The sequence below is a fragment of the Corythoichthys intestinalis genome, chromosome 21, assembly GCF_030265065.1.
Source record: "Corythoichthys intestinalis isolate RoL2023-P3 chromosome 21, ASM3026506v1, whole genome shotgun sequence".
NCBI lineage: Eukaryota > Metazoa > Chordata > Actinopteri > Syngnathiformes > Syngnathidae > Corythoichthys > Corythoichthys intestinalis.
The window spans coordinates 29094018-29119291 of record NC_080415.1 but is presented as its reverse complement, the minus strand read 5'-3'; the positions used below and the strand labels follow the sequence as shown (position 1 = coordinate 29119291).

The following is a 25274-nucleotide window of genomic DNA, read 5'->3' as shown; positions in this document are numbered from 1 at the left end:
GAAAAAAACAATCTGCTTGAGTAATCTTTTTTTTTTTTTTTTTTTTTTTTTAAATTTGTGAAAAGTGCAGCAAAATGGTGCAAAAACATGACGTGAGCGCAAGTATTCCTATTCTATAATCATTCCATGATCACTCCAGTATAGTCAACATTTTTTTTTTTTTTAAAAGTACGTCCAGGCCATTTATACTGTTGACCTTTGGATGCATACAGAGATCTGAATCAGGGCCGGCCCAGGCCATTTGGGGGCCCTAAGCAAAATAATGCAAAGGGGCCCATATTTTTGGCCCACCATTTCGTCACAGTGTACTGTGAAACTCATACATGCAATCCAACCCATATTAATCAGATTTTGTTGCACTGCATACTTCAAACTTCTCACCCCAAATGATTGTCAGTACTTACAGTAGATAGCGTTGAACCTTTTTCTAAAAGAGGAAAGAAAAGTTAAGAACTTTTAGTTTTTTAAGTTTGTAATCAAGTATCAAAACTCACAAAAGTCAAATAAAGCAAAGTAAAATATAATAGATAATAATAAAAATAGAATATAAATTAAACAATTGCCAGATTGGGGGCCCCCTAGTGGTCAGGGGCCCTAAGCAGCTGCACAGTCTGCATATAGGCTGGGCCGGCCCTGATCTGAATAGGTATTCAAAGAAAGAACCAGGATATTCATTGACTGCTCAGTTTTTTTAAAACTGCTGGATGAAAAAAAACACACACACAAAAAAAACCAAGCAATAAAATTGACTGCACTGCAAACAGAAGCTTATAAAGCTAAAAAAAACTCCTAAATTTATTTTAATGGGTGATTGCAAGCAACTATCAGGTGCATACCGCCACTTACTCTACAAGAGTGTGCAGCACCCATCTGAACTTTTGGTTTTATTGGTCAATATCTTGTTCACCTGCCTAATCTTGCTTGTACTCATGTTGTGTTGCTTCCTCTAGTGCTCATTTGTGGTATACAGTAGTTGTGCGGGGCTTATCAATGCGCCGGAGGCATGAAAATGAAACTATCAAGTCACAATGAGGGGATGAAAAAAAATACAAAAATAACGTTTAACGCAGGCAACAATATAAAAAGTAGTGGGGTGAAAAGTACCACTTCATATTTGTACTCAAGTACAAATACACAAAAATGTACTTAAAGCAGTAACAAAGTATTTTTACTTCGTTAAAGTACATGGTGAAACACTTTGTTACATTCCAGTACTACAAAAAAAATGACATTCTGCTCTTCCCCCATCTATTGGCATCATTGTGTTAAGGAACTGCGTTGACGTAAGTTGAAGAGTTTCGCTGAGACAGGTTTTGATGCCACCTTGTGACATGGACATTGATAAACCTTTGGTTTTTAATTTTGTTCTGTGACAAACCATCTTTTAGTTTAAAAATTGAAGTAATTTTTCCCCCATGTAATTTATATATTAAAATCAAAAATGGCATTTTACACAATATCATTTATATGCATATAAACGGCCACAGCAAAATTTAATGTGCACAATCCGAGGGGTTTGAACAAGTAAAACTAAAGTTTATTTTGCAACATAGTGACCACTTGATGGCAGTGTCGGCCACGTTGTCATGGTAACAGTTGCCACAGAACGCAATAGTTCCATATACGAGTGGCAATAAATAACTATTTACAAGCTTCAGTAAAGAGCAAATGACTTGGAAGTTAAAGGAATCAGCGAATTGCTTTGAAAAAATATTGTCTAGAAAAATTGATTTGCCCTGGCTGGTTCTCTTGATTTTCTTGCCTGTCCAACTTGTTAGTTATCTGAGGATATAGAAGTGAAAGATCAGATGGATATTAGTCATCAAGAGGAGTTGCAGGATTATTATTTTTTTACCTCTGCATTCGTATCTGAGGTCAGAGAAAAGCACGTGTTCCTGAGAGAAGACGAACATTCCCAGTCGTCCGCCGGCCAGCGTGTGGTCGTACACCGCGCCCGAGTCCGACAGAATTTCCCTGCCCTCATACACGACCACCCTGCCAGAGGAAAGCATGGTTTAGACATGTTTTATGCCCAAAAATAATGGTTCACCTCCCAGATTTCCTCTTTATCGGGGATGTTTCCTATCCAATCTTAAAAATATATATATTTTGTGTACGCTAAAATTGGTAGATTCACTAAAATATTTTTAATCAAAAACATCTATTGGATATTTTTCAAATTTCAAATGTATAAAATTTAGGCATTCACAAAAATGTTAACTCAATTAGAAAAGTGCATTTTATAGTACAAATATGAACTGATTAAATTATTTATGATAAAGCTGTGGGGAAACCGAAGGGGGAGTCTGCGCAGTATTTTTGTACGAAACGAGCACACAGCAAAGAGCACTGGAGATATGAAGAGCTAAAACGAGGAAATATGACGAAGTATTTATAACATTTAACTTTTGGCTTTGACTTTTAATACAGTGGGAGACGGGGAAAGACCGGTCTGTTTACTGAGTCTAAAAATGTTTGCAGCGGACAACTGGAAGCCAAATCAATTAAGACGTCACTTAAAGACATTGGACCTCAATCACATTGGTAAACCGCTTGTTTTTTTTTTTTTTTTTTTTTTTTTTTTTTGCGTGCCGAATATTGCAAACAATCGTCCCGCTTTGACAGTGTTACAACAGTAAATCAGCGAGCACTTTTAGCATAATATAGTGGTACCTCGATATACGATCGCTTCAACACCCGATCTTTTTGACATCCAATGTAAAATTTGACTCTCCATTTGTTCCTACATCCGACGACATGCTCGAAATACGGTGAACATGACAGCACCGCAGGCGAACGCACAGCAGATTTTCTTGTGTGAGAAATCAACAGTTTTCAAAAAGGTAATTACAGGTGGTGAAACAAGGAAAAAGGTGACGCTTACATTCTAAATAAAGATTCAAATTATAGAGAAATAAGGGCACGGGGTGCTTATCCGCGAACTGGCTCAATAGTAGATCTCCACGGTCTTCCTCCGACCACCGTTTGCCAGTCTTTATAAGTTAAGGTGACAATTATTATTGTGGCAACATCGCCAAAGATGTTGCCAGCTTCGTCACGTTTTTTAGAATTTATTTCACAACCTATCCAACACAAAACGCCTACCGCAGTTGACAGTGTTTTCAAGAAAACATTGAAAACTCAAGTAAGCTCACCGCTCCCTCTCTGACACGTCAGCCACGCGGTGCTTTCAGGTACAGCAAAAAACGTCCGCCACATTAGAACCCGATTCGTGACATTATTACAGGAATTATTATTCTATGATTCCGATTTTTATTTATAATTATTTTTGCTATGAGTAATTGCCATTTGTAGTATTTATCAAGGATTTAGTGTAGGTTTTTGGGCTGTGGAATGAATTAATGGAATTGTAATGTATTCCTATGGCAAAACCCTACTTGACATACGACCATTTCGACTTACAAAGTCCTGGAATGAATTAACTTTGTATGTAGAGGTACCACTTTACTGTATAAGGTGGCATACCATGTTGCTCAGTGGAAAATAACCCATTATAGCAAAGGAGCCGATACTGTCTGCAGCAAAAATGAAAACTGTCCCTCTGTCCAATGACAATGTCATTTTTGTTCTATCAATTTTTGTTTTTTCGGTCAAATTGTTTGGCATAATGTCCTTACGAGTTAATGTTGCTAATCAATTTGAATTTATTATTATTTTTATTTTTTCCGTATCGAATGGTCTTGAGTGTATTCAGGGAAATTGATGAGCTTTAACCCCCTCAGACTCACATTTTTTCTGCTGGGCAAAAGAAAAATCTTCGCTGATTTTTACTCAAACACCAGAACGAAGTGCAATTTTTTTGGGGTCGGGGATATTTCATGCTTTTATTGGTTATCTTTGACGTTTGCCTTTTAGAAGTTACGTTTCGTCTCAGCCATTTTCAAAGAGCCAAAATAGACAAGAGGGCATGCTAAACCTCATGATTTGATTTCGATGAGTAAAGTTTCATCCAATCATCTCCCAGAAGTGGCAATAGCAACTAAATTTAGTGTATTTATTGGTTTAGCGACACGAACGCGTTATGTCCTTCAGTTTGGGGGGGGTGCGAAATGTTTACGTCTTCTGGGGCGGGGGGGACATAACAATATAATTAAGCACAACATTAAGGCAATGCTATTTTCAACAATAGTTATACAGCTGATAAAGAATTGTTTTCATATTTTTATGCTTTCAGTAAACTGAATTGTCATTTTGACTTGATAATAAGAGTTTGATTAAAAAAAATATATATATATCTATATGGTCTGTAATTGAGTGTCATTTTTCAAAAAATTTGGAATGTTTTTATTATGAAACCTGTAGCATTTTTGGGCTGAAGGTCTTTTTCTTTGTGGCATTTATCCTTGCAAGTGAGGATGTTGTCAAATGAAATAAATGCATCACAGTGCTTTGTTGAGAGCACAAGCATAAAAGAGTGTGTCCTTCAAATTAAAAACCCCACAACATCATCTTGTCTTGTAGGGCAAGGCAGCTGTCTTTTGTGCATCTTTTGCAACAGTCTGCTAATAAATGGGCTTGAAGATTACACTTGGACAGCTCACCGGGAAAATATGAAGCAAAAGCGGCCAAGTAACGCAAGCTTGGCTCCATTACATATCCTGTACTGCATTCTCATGTCACATCTCTTGTTTACTTTCAAGGATGTTTTGTTAATCACTCTCACATTTTAGCGCCTATACCTGATGAAACCCGTTTTGGGTCTGTGGATGAGATGCATGCGGTAGGCCGTGAAGTCCTTCCAGCCTATTTTGTTGGGATCGTGCCAGAGTGTTCGGACCTGACATAAGAAAATTACATGTGATTACTGTTCACAATAATCATGAAAAGGTTTTTATAAGACTCGTTGCCTGATTGCGGGTATTCCCGGTGTGCCACAGGGCGTTGCGCAGATATTCTCCTGGTCCTGTGCTGGAGTTGACCAGTTTAATGGAGACCCCTGCGGTGCCGAAAGCCTTGGAGGGCTTCTTTTCCCAGTAGGCCTGAGAAACCTTTTCTCACAAGCAAATCAGAGAGATTTAGTGGACTGAGGACTCAAATTGGTATTGTTGTCATGGACGGGTAGAAACGTCCAATTCATTTGGATGTCTATTGCCGTCAATGGCAACCAATGAATTCAAAGTCTGTAAAGAATTATCAAAATGATTGACGAAGTTATCATTTTTTCTTATTGAATTTTGGGGCAAAACGGATGGTTCTCTACGAATTCTACCTAGCAACAAATGTAACCTGTCCAACTTAACATTAGTAATTGGATTTCGTGAAAATGTTTCAATGTATAAATGTCATTAGGAAAAACTTTTTTTAAAGCTTCATACCTGTTTCCACATGACAACGTAGAAGCGTCGACTGGACTGGTAGGCAAAGACTATGCCGGCGTAGTCATCGTCCCGGTTTGTGTTCACGTAAAAAGTCACGCTGAAGTCCACTGCGTTGAACTTGTCATACCCTGTTCAAACGTTATTCGCATTATTAGAATGATTTAAGTTATTTGATGGTGTAAGGCTAGGCCTACCATAAGCGGATTTTAAGGGGGGGGCAGCCCCCCCGGTGGCCAAAAAGTATCATTGCATGAAATTGACTTTCATATATACTGTATATATAAAAGTTGTAAAGCAATAAAACTGCAACAAAAATGAATGACATTTTAAAAAAAAATAAATTTTTTTTTATAATGCCTCAAAATTATTTTTTAAATATATCGTGACTAGCACCTTAGACGGTCATTTGCTTTGCATATAATTTAAAAAAAAAAAAAAAAGGAAGTGCAATTTCATTGATAATCATTTCATTTTTTTCTTTGAATGAAAAAATACAGTATATATATTCATATATATTTTTGATTGAAGCAACTTTTTTGGGAATCGAATGATTTAGACACAAATGTCCTACCCATAATATGGCCCAAGCACAAGAGATTGCTTCAATCAAAGAAAACTTTTTCAATGAAAAATTAAGTGTTCAAATGCAAATTTTTCAATCCCCAATATTTTTTCGCGTTCAAAAACGTTTTTTTGATTGAAAATTTTCTTGATTTTTTTTTTCTTTTTGAAAATATGTATTTTTTTGAAGCGACTTTTTGAATGAATAAAAAAGACAAAAACGTCCTAGCCAAAATGTGGCCCAGACACAAATCCACATTACTTCAATTAAAAAAAAAAAAAAAAAAAAATAGCTTTCACATGCATTTTTTTGAGTTTCAAATTTATTTTTGCATTCACATTTTTTTTTTTTTGTTTTTGTTTGAAGGGACTTTTTTTGGGGTTGAAAAAATATATTTTTATTGAAGCAGCTTTTTTTTTAATTGAATAATGACAAAAATCTACCTCCTCATGGCTCCGCCCAGGGGATACAATTTTTGACTGGGGTAACTACATTGGCACGACACCGGCGGGCATACCATATTCAATGGATGACTATCTTGGCGAAAAGTATTGCCTAAGCAGCCTGATTTAGAATTCCCCTCAAGAATGATGGGAAACGAAAAAAAGGCTCATTGTCAACTTATTATTATAAATTTTCTTGTAAGTTAATTTAATTGCTGACACTGCATTTCGGGGTCCTCAACATTTTGTGCCCACCCTGCCCGAAAAGTCAAACTCCGCCTATGAGGCCTACCCAGAGCGATGCCGGGGTCTGAGTTGGTGGTCTGCAGCAGCTCAGTGCCTTGGCTGCGGATCACCCACAGCGGGTCTGACTGAGTGGTGCCTTTAGGGTCCAGCAGAACCACCTGAAACTTGCGGAAGTCCGTCGACTTGATGTCGCGGTTGAGCGGACAGGGATCTTGGGCATCGGGAATGCTGTCGTTGTCAAAGTCGTCGAAGCAGGCGTCTCCGCTGCCGTCACCTGACAGGCAATTGAGAATGACTTCATCATATTTAAAGACAAAATTGTATTTGCGACCAATTTACCATCAGTGTCCAATTGATCCTTGTTGGCCACCAGCCTGCAGTTGTCTCTGTCGTCTGGTACACCGTCATTATCGTCATCATGGTCGCAGGCGTCACCTTTGCCGTCCCGGTCGTGGTCGATCTGGTTGCTGTTGGCGACGTATGGGCAGTTGTCCATAGAGTTCTGGACTCCATCTTCGTCTATGTCCTCGTTGTTGTCGCACAGGTCCCCCACCAAGTCGTTGTCTGAGTCTAACTGCAAAATGCATGCGGACGCCAGGGAACGTAGTTAATTTTTTCTATCTTGGCATTATTAAATCTGTTCTTGACTCCAATACTGTCCTGCGTTAGCAACTTACCTGCAATGGATTGTGTAAAAGGGGGCAATTGTCACACTGGTCCCCTACACCGTCCAGATCTGTGTCTCTCTGCTCAGTATTGTAGACCAAAGCGCAGTTGTCTCGATCATTTGGAACCTCTGCAAGGGGATACATATCCTTTTAAGAGAATCCCAATCAAGGCTTGAAGCACTAACCCCAATTAAAACTGAATATTTAAAATTTGCCTCTGGTTTAAATCCTATTTAGAGACACTAAAGGCAGAGTTATACTTCTGCGTCAGACCTGCGGCGTCAAGGAAGACCCCATTTACGACCCTGCGCCGTAGCCTGACGCGGTCCTATTGATTTTTCAAACCCTAGCGTCACGTTAACGCATATGACGAGCTGGAAATAGACTGTGATTGGTTCGCTCAGACTGTTGTTTCCGGTTCAGCACGAAATCACCGCCATTGTAAAACATTATTTTTCTACACGCAAAAATGGACCAAGCCGACGGGAGTATCATCGAAGAGCAAGTCTCGTGAAGACTTCATAAAGTTTGCCAAATGGTAAGGTCAGCGATTGAATTTAAAGAAATGGAAGAACCACCGAGACATGTTCGGAATCGAGTGGCCACACGAAGCGGTGACCCAGTCGGCCAAAAACTGCCAGCTTTTTATCAGTTTATGTCATATTTTTGGTTTGTGCGCTTCAATGTTTGCTGTGAGTCTGTGACTTATTTACATGTCGCACTTCAAGTATATGAAGAATAAAGCACAGGATTGGTGTCAAAAGAGTTGTTTTGATCTTTAATTTTCAATAACAGACAATTCACACACGATACATCATCACTGATTGAGAGTGCCTCTGTGCTTTTTATGATAACGTTAACATCAAGGCTTCCACCGCAGTTTGGGAAGTTGCATAGACGCCAGAAATCTGCTGTGGCTTCCCACTGGCTGGTTGTAGGACACTGCAAACAAATCGGGCTGGAGGGCTTTGCAGACCTTGGATGCAGTGCTCAGAGCCAGTTTGAAGCGAGCCACCGCAGGTAGCTGTTTCCACCCGAGTCTAGAACACTGTGCGGCATCAAAGGTCAACCAGACCACCTTGAAACAGTCTTCTGCATCGCCTGCCCCTCAACATTTGTATGATCAACATTTATTCAATGTTGATGAGCTCAAGATTTACATTCAAGCGTTCCATCTTGCATTATTTTTTTTCTCCGTTAAACTAGACTAGTGGAAGTCAACAAGCATGCCCCAAAACCGTACAAACATAACGCCACACCTCTCTAGTGGCTTAGCGGTGAATTACAGAGCAAAGCGTTCCCTCACCGCAGAACTATCGAATGCTCATTGACGCCGTAGTCACTTCGCCGTCACCGCAACGCAGGAGCATAACTCAGGCTTTAACCAGGCTAAAACTCTTATTTTATCTCCCCTCAATGCTAAAAAGTCCTACCATCTCCATCAATGTCAATGCTGCAGGCATCTCCTTCACCGTCGCCATCAGTGTCCGTCTGAAGTGAGTTGCTTTCAAAGGGACAGTTGTCACAGCGGTCCCCGATTCCGTCCTGGTCAGTGTCAAACTGTCGAGGGTTGTACACAAGGGGGCAATTGTCCTGGAAATAGTGTTCTCGTTAGCATTCCCTTGTCATTACTACGTCATTATCAATCTCTAAAATTGTTAGTCTTTTTGTTATGTTGTGTTCCTCATCCCAGTAAAGAGTCTAAGAAACCTGTTCATCAACAATGTCGTCATTGTCGTCATCTGGATCACAAGCGTCACCTTGCCCGTCCATGTCCAGGTCCTCTTGTCCAGAGTTTGGCACCGAGGGGCAGTTGTCCTGTAGCCAAGCGGTAGTTGGATCCCAGGTTTTTTACTCTTATTGTGTTTTTTTTTTTTTTTGCTCACCATTTGACAATGATATGTTCCGTTCCTTTTGCAGGTCAGTCTGTTGTTGGGCCATCCGTCCAGATCGGCATCTTCTCCGCAGAGAAAGCCATCACCCGCAAAGCCAACTGCGCATACGCATTTGTACAAGACCTCCGACGCCAGACCGGAGTAGAAACAGTCGGCGTACTTGTGGCAGGCGTGCGTCTTGTCTTTGCACGGATTGTATGGTGTACACACCTACGACCGAAGCGGGGCAGCAGCATCAAGATTTTAGGTTCACCTAGGAGAAACAATCTACAGAGGTTAAATACACATGCCTGCTGATTTGTTTGGGCTTCTTTTAGGCCGAGACCAAAGAGCTGGGTGCCTTTGTATCGAGGAGGACAGGGTAGACAATGGAAACCGGGGTCTGTGTTCACACACCCTGTAACACACACTCCCTTCACTTCGCACTGCACACCAAAACAGACATAGGAGGTCAGCCGTTTTTATTTCCCGTCTAAATTTTAGGGTTAACTAAGCCTTGATTCTCCATGAATCAGATAAAGGCTTTCTATGTGAACATTCTAAACTGCATGACCTCATTGTCGTCTTCACAGTGAGTGCCATTGCCGTGGGAACCCAAAGGACACTGGCCGCATTGCCAGGAGCCGTCACTACTGGATGTGCATTGCACCCCTGGAAAGCACGGTGATGACAGGAGACATGGGTCTGAAAACATACAAGACAAAAGTCAAAGTGGGATGAAACATGAGCCCTGGGGCATACCATGATGTCATGTGAATGTGAAAAGCACTCGTTCAGAGGTGAGAGTTGGAATGTAAAACAACAGTATTTAATGATTGTAAGATTTGTGCACCTAAAGGACAAGGTTGTTTATTGCAGGTTTCGTAGTCCATAGCCTCTCCACCACAAAAGCTCCCGCCAAATTGCGGTGAAGGGTTCAAACACTTCCTCTCGCGACTCAAAAGGCCACCCCCGCATGACTTTGAGCATAGGCCCCACTCAGACCATGAGGTCCAGCCTCCTGGTACTACACGCACAGACGCAAAAAAACATCACCATCATACAGTACCAGAAAATAAGATCTTATCATGTTCCTCACCTGGGCAGGGTGTATTGTTGCAAGGTTTTGTCTCCACGTCGGTGCCTGTGCAACCTCCCTTTCTTGCTGGTTGACGATCACAGAGTCGGATACGTGTGATGTTACCGATTCCGCACGTGGTCGTGCATGGTGACCAAGGCGACCAAAGACTCCAGCTCCCGTTGGCACGTGCTAAAAATCAAACATTTTGATGTTGTCTCTGAAACACTTACCCTTGAGGTGTTTTAGCTATTTTAGATACAATTAGTATATTTCCAGGAATCCATCAAAAAGGAACGTAACCGATCTTGTCCGATTCCTCCAAAATTTGAACCACATGTACTCAATAGATGGATGACGCCAAATTGCCAAAGATTTAAAGTCGCGTCATAGTGTGCGTGCAGAGCATGACTGCAAAGTTTGACGTCTTCCTAACAAGTCTTGAATGCGGTTTCCTGAAAGCTGCAGAATTCTCCAGACATCACATCCTCGCCGCACGTATGTAGTCGGAGAGCAGAAACATGGTTTCAATTAGGATCATCATCTCTCAAATGCGTTTTGAGTGAAGTCGATCCTCTCACGTGTAGCGCTGGCAGAAGCCGCGTCCTTGGAGCGCACGTGTGCATTCAATCAAAGTAGAAATCAAATAAACAAAAGTCAAAGAATGTCACGGTTTACGTACAGTCGCTTTCGCACTTTCTCAGCGTGCAGCCGCGGGTTTGAAGCGACGGCCCGGGACAGGACGCAGCGTTGCACGAGCGGCCACGGCGGGCGGCGCCAGGACCGCAGGTAGATGAGCATTCAGTCCACTCAGACCACCGGGACCAGCCGTCTTCTTGGTCTTGAAAAACATGGACAGACATGAAGGAAAATCACGTTTTCAAGGGATCGCTTTACATTCGTAGTCTGGTTTCATGTATGTGGTGATTCAGGCAAACCGCAATTGACTTTAACAGTATTAAACTCGATCGGTACAAAATGTATCATTCTGAGGTTCTGGCTCAGTTTATAGAAGTTCCTAGAGTTTTTTTGTGGATGTGTTCTGATTTTGTTCACAGGAGGTTCTTTTTTGTGAGAGATCTGGCATTCACATCAAGGAAGTTCTTGTTCATCTTAGGGGGTGGTTCTGATTTTATTTTGGCATCTTTTTCTTAGGAGATTCTGGCTTTTTCTTAGGGAAGCGGTTCTCTTTTCATGGAAGTTTAAAGTTTTAAATGATTGGTTCTATTTAAAGAAATGGTCTGATTCTCTTAGGTAAGCTTCTGGTCATAAGCGGATTTTAAGGGGGGGCAGGCCCCCCCTGGTGGCCAAAAAGTGTCCTTGCATGAAATTGACTTTCCTATATATATATATATATATATATATATATATTAGGGTTGTCAAAATTATCGCGTTAACGGGCGTTAATTATTATTTTTAATTAATCGCGTTAAAATATTTGACGCAATTAACGCACATGTCCCGCTCAGACAGATTTAAATGACAGTAGAGTGAAATGCCCACCTGTTAATTGTTTTATGGAGTTTTGCCGCCCTCTGCTGGCGCTTGGGTGAGACTGATTTTATAGGCTTCAGCACCCATGAGCATTGTGTAAGTCATTATTTACATCAACAATGGCGGGCTACTAGTTTATTTTTTGATTGAAAATTTTACAAATTTTATTAAAACGAAAACATTAAGAGGGGTTTTAATATAACATTTCTATAACTTGTTCTAACATTTATCTTTTAAGAACTACAAGTCTTTCTATCCATGGATCACTTTAACAAAATGTTAATGTTAATGCCATCTTGATTTATTGTTATAATAAACACAGTCCTTATGTACCGTATGTTGAATGTATATATCCGTCTTGTCTTATCTTTCCATTCCAACAATTTATTTTACAGAATATATATATAGTTTACAGAAAAATATGGCATAGTTTATAGATGGTTTGAATTGCGATTAATTGCGATTAATTACGATTAATTTTTTAAGCTGTAATTAACTCGATTAAAAATTTTAATCGTTTGACAGCCCTAATATATACGTATATAAGTTGCAAAGCAATAAAACTGCAACAAAAATTAATGAAATGAAAAAAAAAATTTCTTATAATGGGTCAAAATTATTTTTCGAACAAATCATGTGACGAGCACCTTATATGGTCATCGGCTTTGCATTAAATTTTCCCCCAAAAAATTAGCGGAGGGCAATTTTATTTTTCAAAAGATTTTTTTCTTTGATTGAAAATGTTTTTTTTTTTTTTTTGGTTGAAGCAACTTTTTGGAGGATTGAATGATTTAGACGAAAATGTCCTATCCATAAATGGCGCAAACACAAAAAGGATTGCTTCAATCAAAGAAAACTTTTCAATGAAAAATTAAGTGTTAAAATGCATATTTTTTAATCTCAAATATTTTTTCGCATTTAAAAACATTTTCTATGATTGAAAATTTTCTTTTTTTGATTGAAGTGATTTTTCTTTTTGAAATACATATATATATTTTTTAAGCAACTTATTTTTTTGATTGAATAATAAAGACAAAAACGTCCTCGCTAAAATGTTTTTTTCTTTGATTGAAAAAGTTTTTTTTTGTTTTTTTTTTGGTTGAAGCAACTTTTTGGGGGATTGAATGATTTAGACAAAAATGTCCTATCCATAAATGGCCCAAACACAAAAGGATTGCTTCAATCAAAGAAAACTTTTTCAATGAAAAATTAAGTGTTAAAATGCAAATTTTTTAATCTAAAATATTTTTTCGCATTTAAAAACGTTTTCTATGATTGAAACTTTTCTTTTTTTTTTTTTTTTTTTATTGAAGTGATTTTTCTTTTTGAAAAAATATTTTTTTAAGCAACTTTTTTTTTTGATTGAATAATAAAGACAAAAACGTCCTCGCCAAAATGTGGCCCAAACACAAATCAACATTACTTCAATCAAAGTTGCTTCAATGAAAAAAAACTTAAAAAAATAGAAATTCAATTAAAAAAAAGGCTTTGACATGCATTTTTTTGAGTTTCAAAATTTATTTTTGCATTCAAACATTTTTATTTTTATTGAAGCGACTTTTTATGGATTGAAAATATATATTTTGATTGATTTTTTTTTTTTGTTTTTTTTTTTTTTGGATTGAATAATAACACAAATCTACCTCCATATGGCTCCGCCCAGGGGATACAATTTTTGACTGGAGTAACTACACTGGCATGACACCGGCAGGCGTACCATATTCAATGGATGACGATCTTGGCGAAAAGTATTGCCTAAGCAGCCTGATTCAGAATTCCCCTCAAGAATGATGGGAAATAAAAAAACGCTCATTGTCAACTTATTATAAATATTCTTGTAAGTTAATTTTATTGCAGACATTGTGTTTCGGGGTCATCAACATGTTTTGACCCCTCTGCCCCAAAAGTCAAACTCCGCCTATGCTTCTGGTTCATTTTAGAGAGAGGTTTGATTCCATTTAAGGGAGGTTGAGGTTCTGGTTGCCTCTTGTGAGAGGTTATAGTTCTCTTTTGGAGGATTTTCGGGCTCTTATAGGAAGTTTTCCTTTTGATTGGAGTGGTTCTGGTTCTTGGAAGATTTTTGCTATATTTCAGTGTAGCGCGAGTTATGGTTTCATTCAGATGAGGTTCTGATTTCTGTTTATGGAAGATTCTGGTTCTTGTATCTTGATTCTTTATCGTTTATGGAATGCTCTGGTTTTGTTTTACGGGATTTTTTTTAAAGTGGAATATTCTGGTTGTGTTCTTAAGAAGTTTAAAATGGGTTCTGCAATAGAAGCAATTCTAAGTGCTGGTCGCCAGTTTCCTCTACTAATCGAGTTGCAAGGGAACATGACAGTATAGAGAACCGTTTAGTCATGCAATTGTAGACCTTTTCCTGGTAAACGTTGACTCACCAAGACAGACAGGGCAGCACTCCCCCTCTGTAAAGGACGGATTAATGCAGGACACGGGAGAACACGACGCCTGATGACACAGCACCTGGCCGTACTACACCAATACAATCAAACATGGGACAATATTGTTTCCACTGTTTTGCCAGATGTTACATTGAGGAATGAGGTCATGACAGACATAATCAAGTCCAACGCAAGGATAAGTGCTGTACAGTAAAAAGATAGCATGTAACAGATGTTCTGGACACGAAGTTAGCGGGGCGTTATTAGTGTTAAAGCTGTTTCCAATACTGTGAACTATGTTCCCGAACAGAGCATTTACTGCCAACCCTCCCACTCCAAACCTGGCAGGTACAGGAAGTGCAGCTGTCCATGTCCCAGTCTTCGCCATGCGAATACACCCGTCCATCCTGCACGCACGAAATCTCGTTCCCGTCTATGCTCATGCCACCGAGTCCGGCCAAAGTTAGGCGCATCTCTTCATTTTCTCTGACCTGAAAAGACAAAATCGCAGTTTCAATGAAAAGCATAAATGTAGCATCAAGTTACGAAGGGATTTGCGGTCTGCAACGAAACACTGTCGCTATTCTTGAGCCTACTTTAAAATGTCTGCCGCTTACACCCATTGCTGAGTGCTTTTGTGCCAACATGGATGATGTTAATACTTGTTCCATTTGTGCCGCTTTCGCTTTCGGCCACATAAACCTCAGTTTTACGTCAGCTGAGACTGACAGAGATGTTAGTAGTGGGCATTTTTATGTTTCCAATTAGCATTTTTTCGACTAAAATGTCACTTTTTCAAATACTTCTTTCAAAGTACAATGAACAACCAAAGCAGTTTTCTTTTAACTCTAAAAAAAAAAAAATGTATTAAAAATTTTACATCTCACCACTCTGTCCAGTTCTTCGAGAAGATTTCCGGTGACCAGTCTCATGTCGCGGATGTCTGCGTGCAGCTGCACCAGTTCCTGGCATGGGTGACGACACACCGTCGAGGTCACGTTGACAACATTGGCGTTATGCGCCCCTGCAGAAGTATGTGGCAAAACCAAAGGTGGGTGGAGTAGCCAAAAAGTTTACTCAAGTAAGAATGGCGTTACTTCAAAATAATATAAGTCAGGTAAAAGTAGTCATCCAAAAAATATACTCAAGTACAAGTCAAAAAGAATTTGGTAAAAAGAATAGTTAAGGAATGAGTAAAATTGTGAGTAACTGCTTATGATTTATTTATTTATTTATTTATTTTTTGAAACAACGGACAACACAAAGTTGTCTATATGGCCTGTTTAATATATATAGTGCCTTGCAAAAGTATTCAGGCCCCTTGAACCTTGCAACCTTTCGCCACATTTCAGGCTTCAAACATAAAGATATAAAATTTTAATTTTTTGTCAAGAATCAACAACAAGTGGGACACAATCGTGAAGTGGAACAAAATTTATCGGATAATTTAAACTTTTTTAACAAATAAACTGAAAAGTGGGGCGTGCAATATTATTCGGCCCCCTTGCGTTAATACTTTGTAGCGCCACCTTTTGCTCCAGTTACAGCTGCAAGTCGCTTGGGGTATGTTTCTATCAGTTTTGTACATCGAGAGACTGACATTCTTGCCCATTTTTCCTTGCAAAACAGCTCGAGCTCAGTGAGGTTGGATGGAGAGTTTGTGAACAGCAGTCTTCAGCTCTTTCCACAGATTCTCGATTGGATTCAGGTCTGGACATTGACTTGGCCATTCTAACACCTGGATACGTTTATTTTTGAACCATTCCATTGTAGATTTGGCTTTGTTTTGGATCATTGTCCTGTTGGAAGATAAATCTCCGTCCCAGTCTCAGGTCTTGTGCAGATACCAACAGGTTTTCTTCCAGAATGTTCCTGTATTTGGCTGCATCCATCTTCCCGTCAATTTTAACCATCTTCCCTGTCCCTGCTGAAGAAAATCAGGCCCAAACCATGATGCTGCCACCACCATGTTTGACAGTGGGGATGGTGTGTTCAGGGTGATGAGCTGTGTTGCTTTTATGCCAAACATATCAGTTTGAATTGTGGCCAAAAAGTTCAAATTTTGGTTTCATCTGACCAGAGCACCTTCTTCCACATGTTTGGTGTGTCTCCCAGGTGGCTTGTAGCAAACTTTAAACGGGACTTTTTATGGATATCTTTGAGGAATGGCTTTCTTCTTGCCACTCTTCCATAAAGGCCAGATTTGTGCAGTGTACGACTGATTGTTGTCCTATGGACAGACTCTCCCACCTCAGCTGTAGATCTCTGCAGTCCATCCAGAGTGATCATGGGCCTCTTGGCTGCATCTCTGATCAGTTTTCTCCTTGTTTGAGAAGAAAGTTTGGAAGGACGGCCGGGTCTTGGTAGATTTGCAGTGGTCTGATGCTCCTTCCATTTCAATATGATGGCTTGCACAGTGCTCCTTGAGATGTTTAAAGCTTGGGAAATCTTTTTGTATTCAAATCCGGCTTTAAACTTCTCCACAACAGTATCTCGGACCTGCCTGGTGTGTTCCTTGGTTTTCATAATGCTCTCTGCACTTTAAACAGAACCCTGAGACTATCACAGAGCAGGTGCATTTATAGGGAGACTTGATTACACACAGGTGGATTCTATTTATCATCATCGGTCATTTAGGACAACATTGGATCATTCAGAGATCCTCACTGAACTTCAGGAGTGAGTTTGCTGCACTGAAAGTAAAGGGGCCGAATAATATTGCACGCCCCACTTCTCAGTTTTTTATTTGTTAAAGTTTAAATTATCCAATAAATGTTGTTCCACTTCACGATTGTGTCCCACTTGTTGTTGATTCTTGACAAAAAAATTAAATTTCATATCTTTATGTTTGAAGCCTGAAATGTGGCGAAAGGTTGCAAGATTCAAGGGGGCCAAATACTTTTGCAAGGCACTGTATATTGTGATTGTTCTGGGCCTGACAAACATTTTTCAGAGTTCTACACACTAGGTGACTTAGTTTTGTATCGCTGTAGTTTACCTCCTAATATTGTTATTTTGTTTTTAGTTTTGTTTGAGCCATTCCTTGTGCTGTGTGGTTGTGGCTTGGACCATGAGTCTGTTAATAAAATCTATATATTACACTGTACAATAACCCATTTCATAACCACATTAAGCCAATTAAATACCAAAAAAATAAATCATTGAATTCCGGCCAGAAAAAAAATTACAGAAATGAAGCATCATTTGTCCAAAAAGCTTGTGTGCCCTCTAGTGGAGAAAATAGTTCCATGTTTGAATAGTTGAACAGTGAACACCGGTAGTTCCTTCATAGTTCCTATTATGAAATTAAAAGGATCATACTGTATCTCTGGTTTTCTGTGGTCAATCAGTGCCAAATAAAAAATGGGAGAGAGATTAAAATCCGCGCTTTCGAGTCGTGTTGACGGCGCTGTCAAGTACTTTATCTTTTTTTTTTTTATGTTGCTTTAAAGAGGCCTCGTAATTGAATAGACCAGCATGATCATCGAACGGCAAGCTTGAGTTTGATTGGTATAATGGAGTCATATGATTATTTTTGCGACGTCTCATTGGTGAAACTGTTAGACCTACTTTTGGTATAGCTGGCAAAAAAAAGATAAAATCTAATAATATGTAGACTATACAGGAAAAAGTGTTGCACAAAGTAGCGTTTCTTCTTCAGAAATCTACTCAAGTAAAAGTAAAAAGTATGGCTTTATAAAACTACTGTTAAAAGTACATTTTTTTCCAAATAGTTACTCAAGTAATTGTAATGGAATAAATGTATCGTATGTAACAAACCTTTTGACTCCAATGTTTGGGCCGCCTTTTTAGCCACTTACTGTACATATGTTACTGCCAGGTTATTATACAATCATAAAAACATAACTATACCACTATTGTTTCTTCAGTTTGTTGTTCATTTTAAACCGGTACATACAACTAACAGTATTTGTTTTAACATAGAGCACAACATAAAGCCTAAAAAGTTAAATTGAAGTTCTAATATCTAGTTTTTTTCCTATGAGTAAAATTACTTTAATTCTTGCACTGCTAAAAACAGCTTTAAGCATGACATGTTTTCGTATTGTTAGTAATGAAGCCTCTTCTGTGGCAAAATGACTAAGAAATTGAAGAAAACGAGGTGCTTATTTTTTTCATGACTATTTAATGAGAAATGTAAGTTTAAAATCATATTATACATATATTTATGTGATCGACATCAAGCACGTGCAATAGAAGTGATTTAAGCGCATACATTTTGTTCCATTTTTTGTTTTTAACTAATAGCTTTCTCAACGTATCAGTTTTTCCCCACGTGTGTAGAACATAACTGACTAACACGTAATTAAATATTAACAGTAATCGTATGTTTACTACTGTGGTAATATATGCCCATGTGATCCCCCTGTTCTAGCTAAACTCAACCCACTTTAATTGTACACTATTAAACATTACTAAATGAATGCCTTTCATGAATGATGAAGTGAGTGGTGCGTGTCAAGGTGCGTTACCTGCATACACGGCCGCCACGAAAAGGAGCAGCCTTTGAAAGCCCATCATCACTCTTGGCATATAAATCCCTTGCTTATTTGCTCGAAAAAAAAGTATGAGTCCGCACTAAATGAGAAGGGTGAACAGCTCTGTGAGTTCAAACCGAAGTTGTCATGGTGTTTGTTCCAGTGAGAGGAGAGAGGGAGGTAGATGGAGACATGTGAGAGAGAAACAGATGGTAGGACGGATCATTGCGTATAGTATGAGTGCATTGCTATTGTTTGCATTGTATTGAATTGTTTACATTGGAAAAATAACCTCACATCAACAATGATAGCTGAATACGCTTTGTTTTCTGGTCACCTGACTTTCCACCAACCAACTGGAATTGGCGTCAAGGACAACCGATAAAATAGTTTTTCAGGCTTATTCGCTCCAAGTCTTTAGCAAGAAAATTGCATTCTCTGTTGGGTTTAAATCTGGGGATTGACTTGGCAAAGACTAAGGGGCCATTTACATGGTGACGCGTCGAGAATACGACACATTTCATGTTTGCATTTACATGGTTCCGTCTTGGTTCCGTCTCCATTCGAATGAAGTTGCAATTCCGCGTGAAAACGATGTAGTATTCATGGTAGGCCATAGGGGGCATTGCAGCCAATGATGCACTTCCTTGACAGCAACCTCCTCTGCCCGGAAGACAAGATTCCCGCACACTTGAAGCAATGATGTCCAAGTGTTTTTTTTCTTTTGCTTGAAAAGGCACAAAAATGCGTACATAAAATATATTTAAATTAAAAATATTCTAGAAACAGTAAAGCCGATGTTCCATCATTTTTGCTCAAAGTGACGTGTGCGAGTGCTGACGTCAATGGAGCGAGAGCGTTCCATTCATTAGTTGCGGAGCAATCTCCACAATCAAATCGTTCCGCTTCGAAGGCCGGAATCAAAAGTTTGCGTCTTCGCCTTCCATTTTCGCAGTCACCGCGTAAAGGCGAGGCCATTCCGCAAGACAATCAGTCAGTCTTTATGTCACAGCGTCACCATGTAAACGGCCCCTATCACCTTCCACTTTTGCCCTCCGATGAACTCCATATAAAAGGTGTTTTTACATTAGCTGTCGCAAAAACAAGTAGGGCTGCAGCCATCAATTGTTTTAATAGTCGATTAATCTATCAACTAGTTAGTTCGAATAATCGAGTAATCTGATCAGGGAAATTTGATGCAGTGCAGAATAAATTTTAGAAGGTGTGAAGCAAAGGCTTACTAAGATTGCACTTTCAAAAGAACATTAAATGCCCATACAAAATAAAATTCCTTAGTGTTTCTTCAATTATTTCAAAATAAAATACCCAAGCCTAGTCTGAAACAGTATAAAAATAAATAATGAGGATCTAAGTACAAGAGAACAATTGGCTAACTTGCATAGCAAAAGTCAGCTAGCTTAAATGCTATAAAATGCTACTTTTTTTGTTTTTTTTTAACAATGCTCTTAACAAATCTGTCGAACACATATTCCCACAAAAAATGGCTAAATATACCTATAAGTTCAATTCCGAATTCATTAAAAAAAAAAAAAAAAAACATTCGCGCAAACAAAAACTTACTTTGTTATTCTTAACAGGGAGCAGCTGGATTCAGCTATATTAAATGATTATCCACCCAAATCAGTAAAATGCAAACACTTTCAAAACAAACCATTACGCCACTATAATTAAACGAATACTTGAAGCAGCAAAATTTGATTAAGAGCTGTTTTTCTAATCGAATTACTCGAGTTAATCGATTAATCGTTGCATTACTAAAAACAAAGTGCACATACTTTTAGATTTAGGAGTGTCATGAAATAACAAAAAAAAATTCAGCTATTTAAACATTCGGAAATCATCTCATCATTCCCTTCTTGATCATCTGCTGAGTGAAATATGCATCATTATCATTATGAATCACTTGTTCCATCACTCCAGACTGCAACGAACCGCACAGATGTGTGCACATGCAAGAATGCGCATATGCCCATGCCAACATACACAATCACGTGCCAAATTTTGACAATTATCCTCTTTGCAAGATAAGTGTTTTCTCGTGAAATCACTTCGCCATAAGTATTCAGACAAAAGCTTCTTAATCAATTAATTAATCAATAAGGGACCCGATTAGACATCTCGGGCCATGCCACTGCATCACTCCCGCTCTTAAATCCACACAGCCAGACTGTATGGGTAGCGCAACGCATTAAGCGTGTTGTCAGAGAATTACTTGGGCTTAAAGTAAAAGGATTGACAAGAGTAACTTGGGAATAGAGATCTACTGTACTTTGAAAGACTGATCTTTTCATTGTAAAAGAATGTTGTTGTCTACTTACTTTTTGTTAACTTTAATGGTTAATTAAATGGATATAGAATGATATACAGAATAGAATGAAATGAGAAATATATACAGTGAAGAAAATAAGTATTTGAACACCCTGCTATTTTGCAAATTCTCCCACTTAGAAATCATGGAGGGATCTGAAATTTTCATCGTAGAAGCATTTCCACTCTGAGAGGGATTATCTAAAAAACAATCCAGAAATCACAATGTATGATTTTTTTAAACGATTTATTTGTGTGATACAGCTGCAAATGAGTATTTGAACACCTGAGAAAATGAATGTTAATATTTGGTACAGTAGCCTTTGTTTTCAATTACAGAGGTCAAACTCTTCCTGTAGTGCAGGAGGGATCTTGGCCCACCCATCCATCAGGTCATGGTCTTTCGCTGAGAAAGAGTTTGAGCTCCCTCCAAAGGTCTGGAGACTGGCTAGGCCATTCTAAGCAACTTGAAGCTCGTTTAATTTCACTGCAGCAGTATTTCGCAAGACCGTGAAAGTCGAAAGAGAACGCCACAAAGGCTAGTTATGAGATTGCTGAAATTATTAATTAAAAAAAAAAAAAATAAAGCAAATGTGACCCTCAGAATGGCTTGCTAAAATTTGCTTAGATATATTGTTCTACGTAAAGGACGTCAGCCAAGGTCAGCCCCCCACATTTTTACCACACCAAATCTGGCCCCCTTTGCAAAAAGTTTGGACACCCCTAAAGTAGGGGAACCTTCCATGCCATGCATGATTTCAAACCATGACGTCTAGTGTATTACCAACAGTAACCTTGGAAATGGTGGTCCCAGCTCTTTTTAGGTCATTGACCAAGTCTTGTCGTGTAGTTCTGGGCTGATTCCTCACCTTTCATAAGGTCATTAAGACCCCACGGGGTGATATCTTACATGGGGCTCCACTTGGTTTGAGATTGACCGCCATGTTTAAAGCTTCTTCCATTTTCTAATGATTGCTCTAACAGTGGACATTTCTTCACCAAGCTGCTTGGCAATTGCTCCGTAGCCCTTTCCATTGTTGTGGAGGTGAACAATTTTGTCTCTGGTGTCTTTGGACAGCTCTTTTGTCTTGGCAATGTTACAAGTTTGAGTCTTACTGATTGTATGGGGTGGACAGGTGTCTTTATGCAGCTATCGACCTGTAACATGTGCATCTGATTCAAGATAATACATGGAGATGAGGTGGACCTTTAATCGACGGACTAACAGGTCTTTCAGAGTCAGAATTCTAACTGATAGACAGGTGTTCAAATACTTATTTGCAGCTGTATCACACAAATAAATTGTTAAAAAATCATGAATTGTGATTTCTGGATTTTTCTTTTTAGATTATCTCTCTGACAGTGGACATGCACCTAAGATGAAAATTTCAAACTCCTCAATGATTTCTAAGTGGGAGAACTTGCAAAATAGCAGAGTGTTCGAATACTTATTTTCTTCACTGTACAGTTCTTGATGAAAAATATACTTTCACTTTATTTTAAATGGGTAGCTAGATAGATGGATGGTTGAACTTAGTGAGTTTATCAAGTCAGTCGCTTTAAGGTCAGTGGAACAGCAAAGAGACAGTAATCCTGTTACTCAGCCATGATCCTAATATTCTACAGATTAACCCAAACACGCAGTCACAAGTGGATTCTGGGAGATGTAGTATTGGTTATTCACATGTGTAGAACACGCTCTTGTGTGAATGTCATAATTTATTTCCGAATGGGTATGACAACTGTGAAGCTTGACTCGGTCATAAAGTATAATCTAAAAATAATAATAACTGTTTATTTTGGTTTAATCCACTGCTGGGTATATTACTGACACCTTTATTCAAAAGACAGTTTGGATGTGCTTTTAATGATGTCATTGTGTTTTGCTCATACAGGTTGTAAATACAATCCTGTGTATTCTGTCATAATTTGACATGGTTTGTATAGACATGGTTATGGTAACCTAACGTCCTCTTTTGCCCGGACAAGTCCTCCTTTCACGTAGTATCCTCGTCGTCCGGGCGGGTTTTATAAATTCATAAAAATGTCCGGTTTTTATGATTTTTCACGGGACCAATTTGAAGAGAATCCCTCCAGTCGCTGGGTGGCAGCAGTTGACATGACTCCTACTAGAAGGGAGGGAAGGAGTAGTTCATCTTGTTTTTGTTGGCAGTTTACCCCTATCATGAGGCATTACCGCCATCTACTGGGTTGACGATTTGGCCACAACGCCTGCCCAGTTGTTAAGTTTTTTTACGATAAATACGTATATAATAGCAACTGTTGACTTCTGTCGGAGCTTTGACTGTAAAATCCCGTTTGGTGTCGCATTGTTGCACTGCTGATGATTGTAAACTTTTATAACAAAGTTTGTTTTTGCCTCAGCTAACTATCAGTAGGCTAAACCACGCTAGGCATTATGGGAAACATAGTTTTGAACTACTACGTTTGGAAACACGCTGGTTGAATAGTTTGCCAGCTTTTTTCGGTTATTGTTTGTGTGCAATCTAGAACATTGAATGAGAATATCAATTGAATGGGAATAACAATTTGTCAAGGACAATTGTCGCTATAGTAATTTATAAAATGTTTAGTTGGCACATAGCCTACTGTGTGTATGTTTTTTGACTGGTTTACATTTCCATGGGTCTGCATTTCAAATATATATATAGATATTAGGGCTGTCAAACGATTAAAATTTTTAATCGAGTTAATTACAGCTTAAAAATTAATTAATCGTAATTAATCGCAATTAATCGCAATTGAAACCATTTATAAAATATGCCATATTTTTCTGTAAATTATATATTTATTCTGTAAAATAATTTGTTGGAATGGAAAGATAAGACACAAGATGGATATATACATTCAACATACGGTACATAAGGACTGTAGTGGGCATTTCACTCTACTGTCATTTAAATCTGTCTATGCTGTCCTCACTCCGAAGCGTCTACTTTTTCCAAAGCTAGGCAGCTAGTGAACGACGCCTTAATAATTGACTTCTTCCTTTTTCATCTGATTTATTAATAAAATGGCCTCAAACCACTGTCCTCTTTAGACCGTAGTCAAACTACAAAAAAAAGTACACAAGCATTGCATTAGCAACAACGTTAGCTTAGCACGCTATACAGGTTCACTAAACATAAACAAAAAGCGTCTCATACAAAAAATATAACATTTCGCTTACTAACATAATATGTACATTCTTTACAACAACTATACTTACGGACAAATCTTGTCCAAGGATCATATAAGCACAACATTACAACGTAGGCGTCAGCCCGAGACGTCGTGCAGCCATATTGAACTGGCAAGAAAGCAATAAACCATGTCGCAAAGCGACCACAAGAGTTCGCTGTTAGACAGCACAAAATGCCTTGCTGTAAAACTTACCAAAAGGCAGAATACTGTCCGAGCAGGACATGTGCGTTAATTGCGTCAAATATTTTAACGTGATTAATTAAAAAAATTAATTACCGCGCGTTAACGCGATAATTTTGACAGCCCTAATAGATATATATGTCATTATTTATTTATTTATTTTCAAAATGCATTTTTCCATCCAGAGTGAGGGGGCACACTTTAAATATATTAAAGTGATATAGGCATCTTTGAGTGAACTTCGAGTAAATTTCAAGTATCTTGAGGCCGGGCTGAGTGTCCTCTTTTTTGGAAATCAAAATATGGTCACCCTAGACATGGTAGACTTTTGACCATATACTGTATATTGTGTGTTCATATACGTTGAGAGGACGTGAGGGAATGACGCAGCACCTGTGACTGAGGGGTCAAAGCCAAGAAAGTGGCGGAAACGGCAGCCTTCAGCGATAACAGTACAGTATACACTACAGTACTTTACAAGCCGGCTTTACTCAGCTCAATTAGCCGTGACACACTTTCCCCCTTGGCCGATCAGCTGCCTTCCGCCCTGTGTGGCTGTCCTGTCCCCGGATTAAGTCGTTCCATCTCTGAAAGCACTTCAATGAGAGCACTTGGGTGTCTTTACGCAGCAAACATTTGGATATGACCGTGGGTGGTGTACTGACTGCCGGTCCCTCCGAGTTGGTCCCTCAGAAGGAATTGGTTTATAATGGGCTCTTGCCTTACGCCGACCGGCTGGACCAGGAAGCCTCGGAACTTCTGGCGGACATCAAGTTTAACCTTTCCAGAGCTGTGCTTCTCCGGGAACTCTGGCCTGGTGTTGCCTTCTGGTGCAGGAAGCTATTGTCGTAAGTGCTGAAATGACAAATTCTCACTAGAATAGCAGCGCAGTTAATCATTTTTTTACTTTTAGCTAGCATTTTGTCTAACTAACATGCTCTTTTGCTTGATCATTATTGC

The 25274-nt window shown here is 38.9% G+C and overlaps 2 protein-coding genes across 2 annotated transcripts in view; one reads left to right on the top strand and one right to left on the bottom strand.

Moving 5' to 3' along the window:
• The window catches only part of psme4b (proteasome activator subunit 4b), a 94528-nt gene that overhangs the window by 1430 nt on the left and 67824 nt on the right, over positions 1-25274 (top strand). The window contains exons 2-8 of the mRNA XM_057825439.1: positions 8952-9104; positions 9179-9400; positions 9471-9603; positions 9726-9932; positions 10012-10156; positions 15003-15154; positions 24944-25162. Of these exons, the coding sequence (XP_057681422.1) occupies positions 10109-10156; positions 15003-15154; positions 24944-25162 (419 nt within the window). The 5' untranslated portion in view covers positions 8952-9104; positions 9179-9400; positions 9471-9603; positions 9726-9932; positions 10012-10108. The remainder of the gene's footprint in view (positions 1-8951; positions 9105-9178; positions 9401-9470; positions 9604-9725; positions 9933-10011; positions 10157-15002; positions 15155-24943; positions 25163-25274) is intronic.
• On the bottom strand, positions 1181-11073 carry LOC130909228 (thrombospondin-2-like). The gene is made up of 16 exons (XM_057825446.1): positions 10893-11073; positions 10232-10402; positions 9986-10159; positions 9707-9837; positions 9444-9578; positions 9145-9363; positions 8969-9076; positions 8692-8851; positions 7268-7386; positions 6930-7164; positions 6637-6864; positions 5337-5467; positions 4869-5009; positions 4701-4798; positions 1856-1995; positions 1181-1782 (listed from the first exon to the last, which is right to left on the bottom strand). Exons 1-16 carry the CDS (start codon positions 11071-11073, stop codon positions 1775-1777), a joined length of 2379 nt encoding a protein of 792 aa, XP_057681429.1. The 3' UTR covers positions 1181-1774.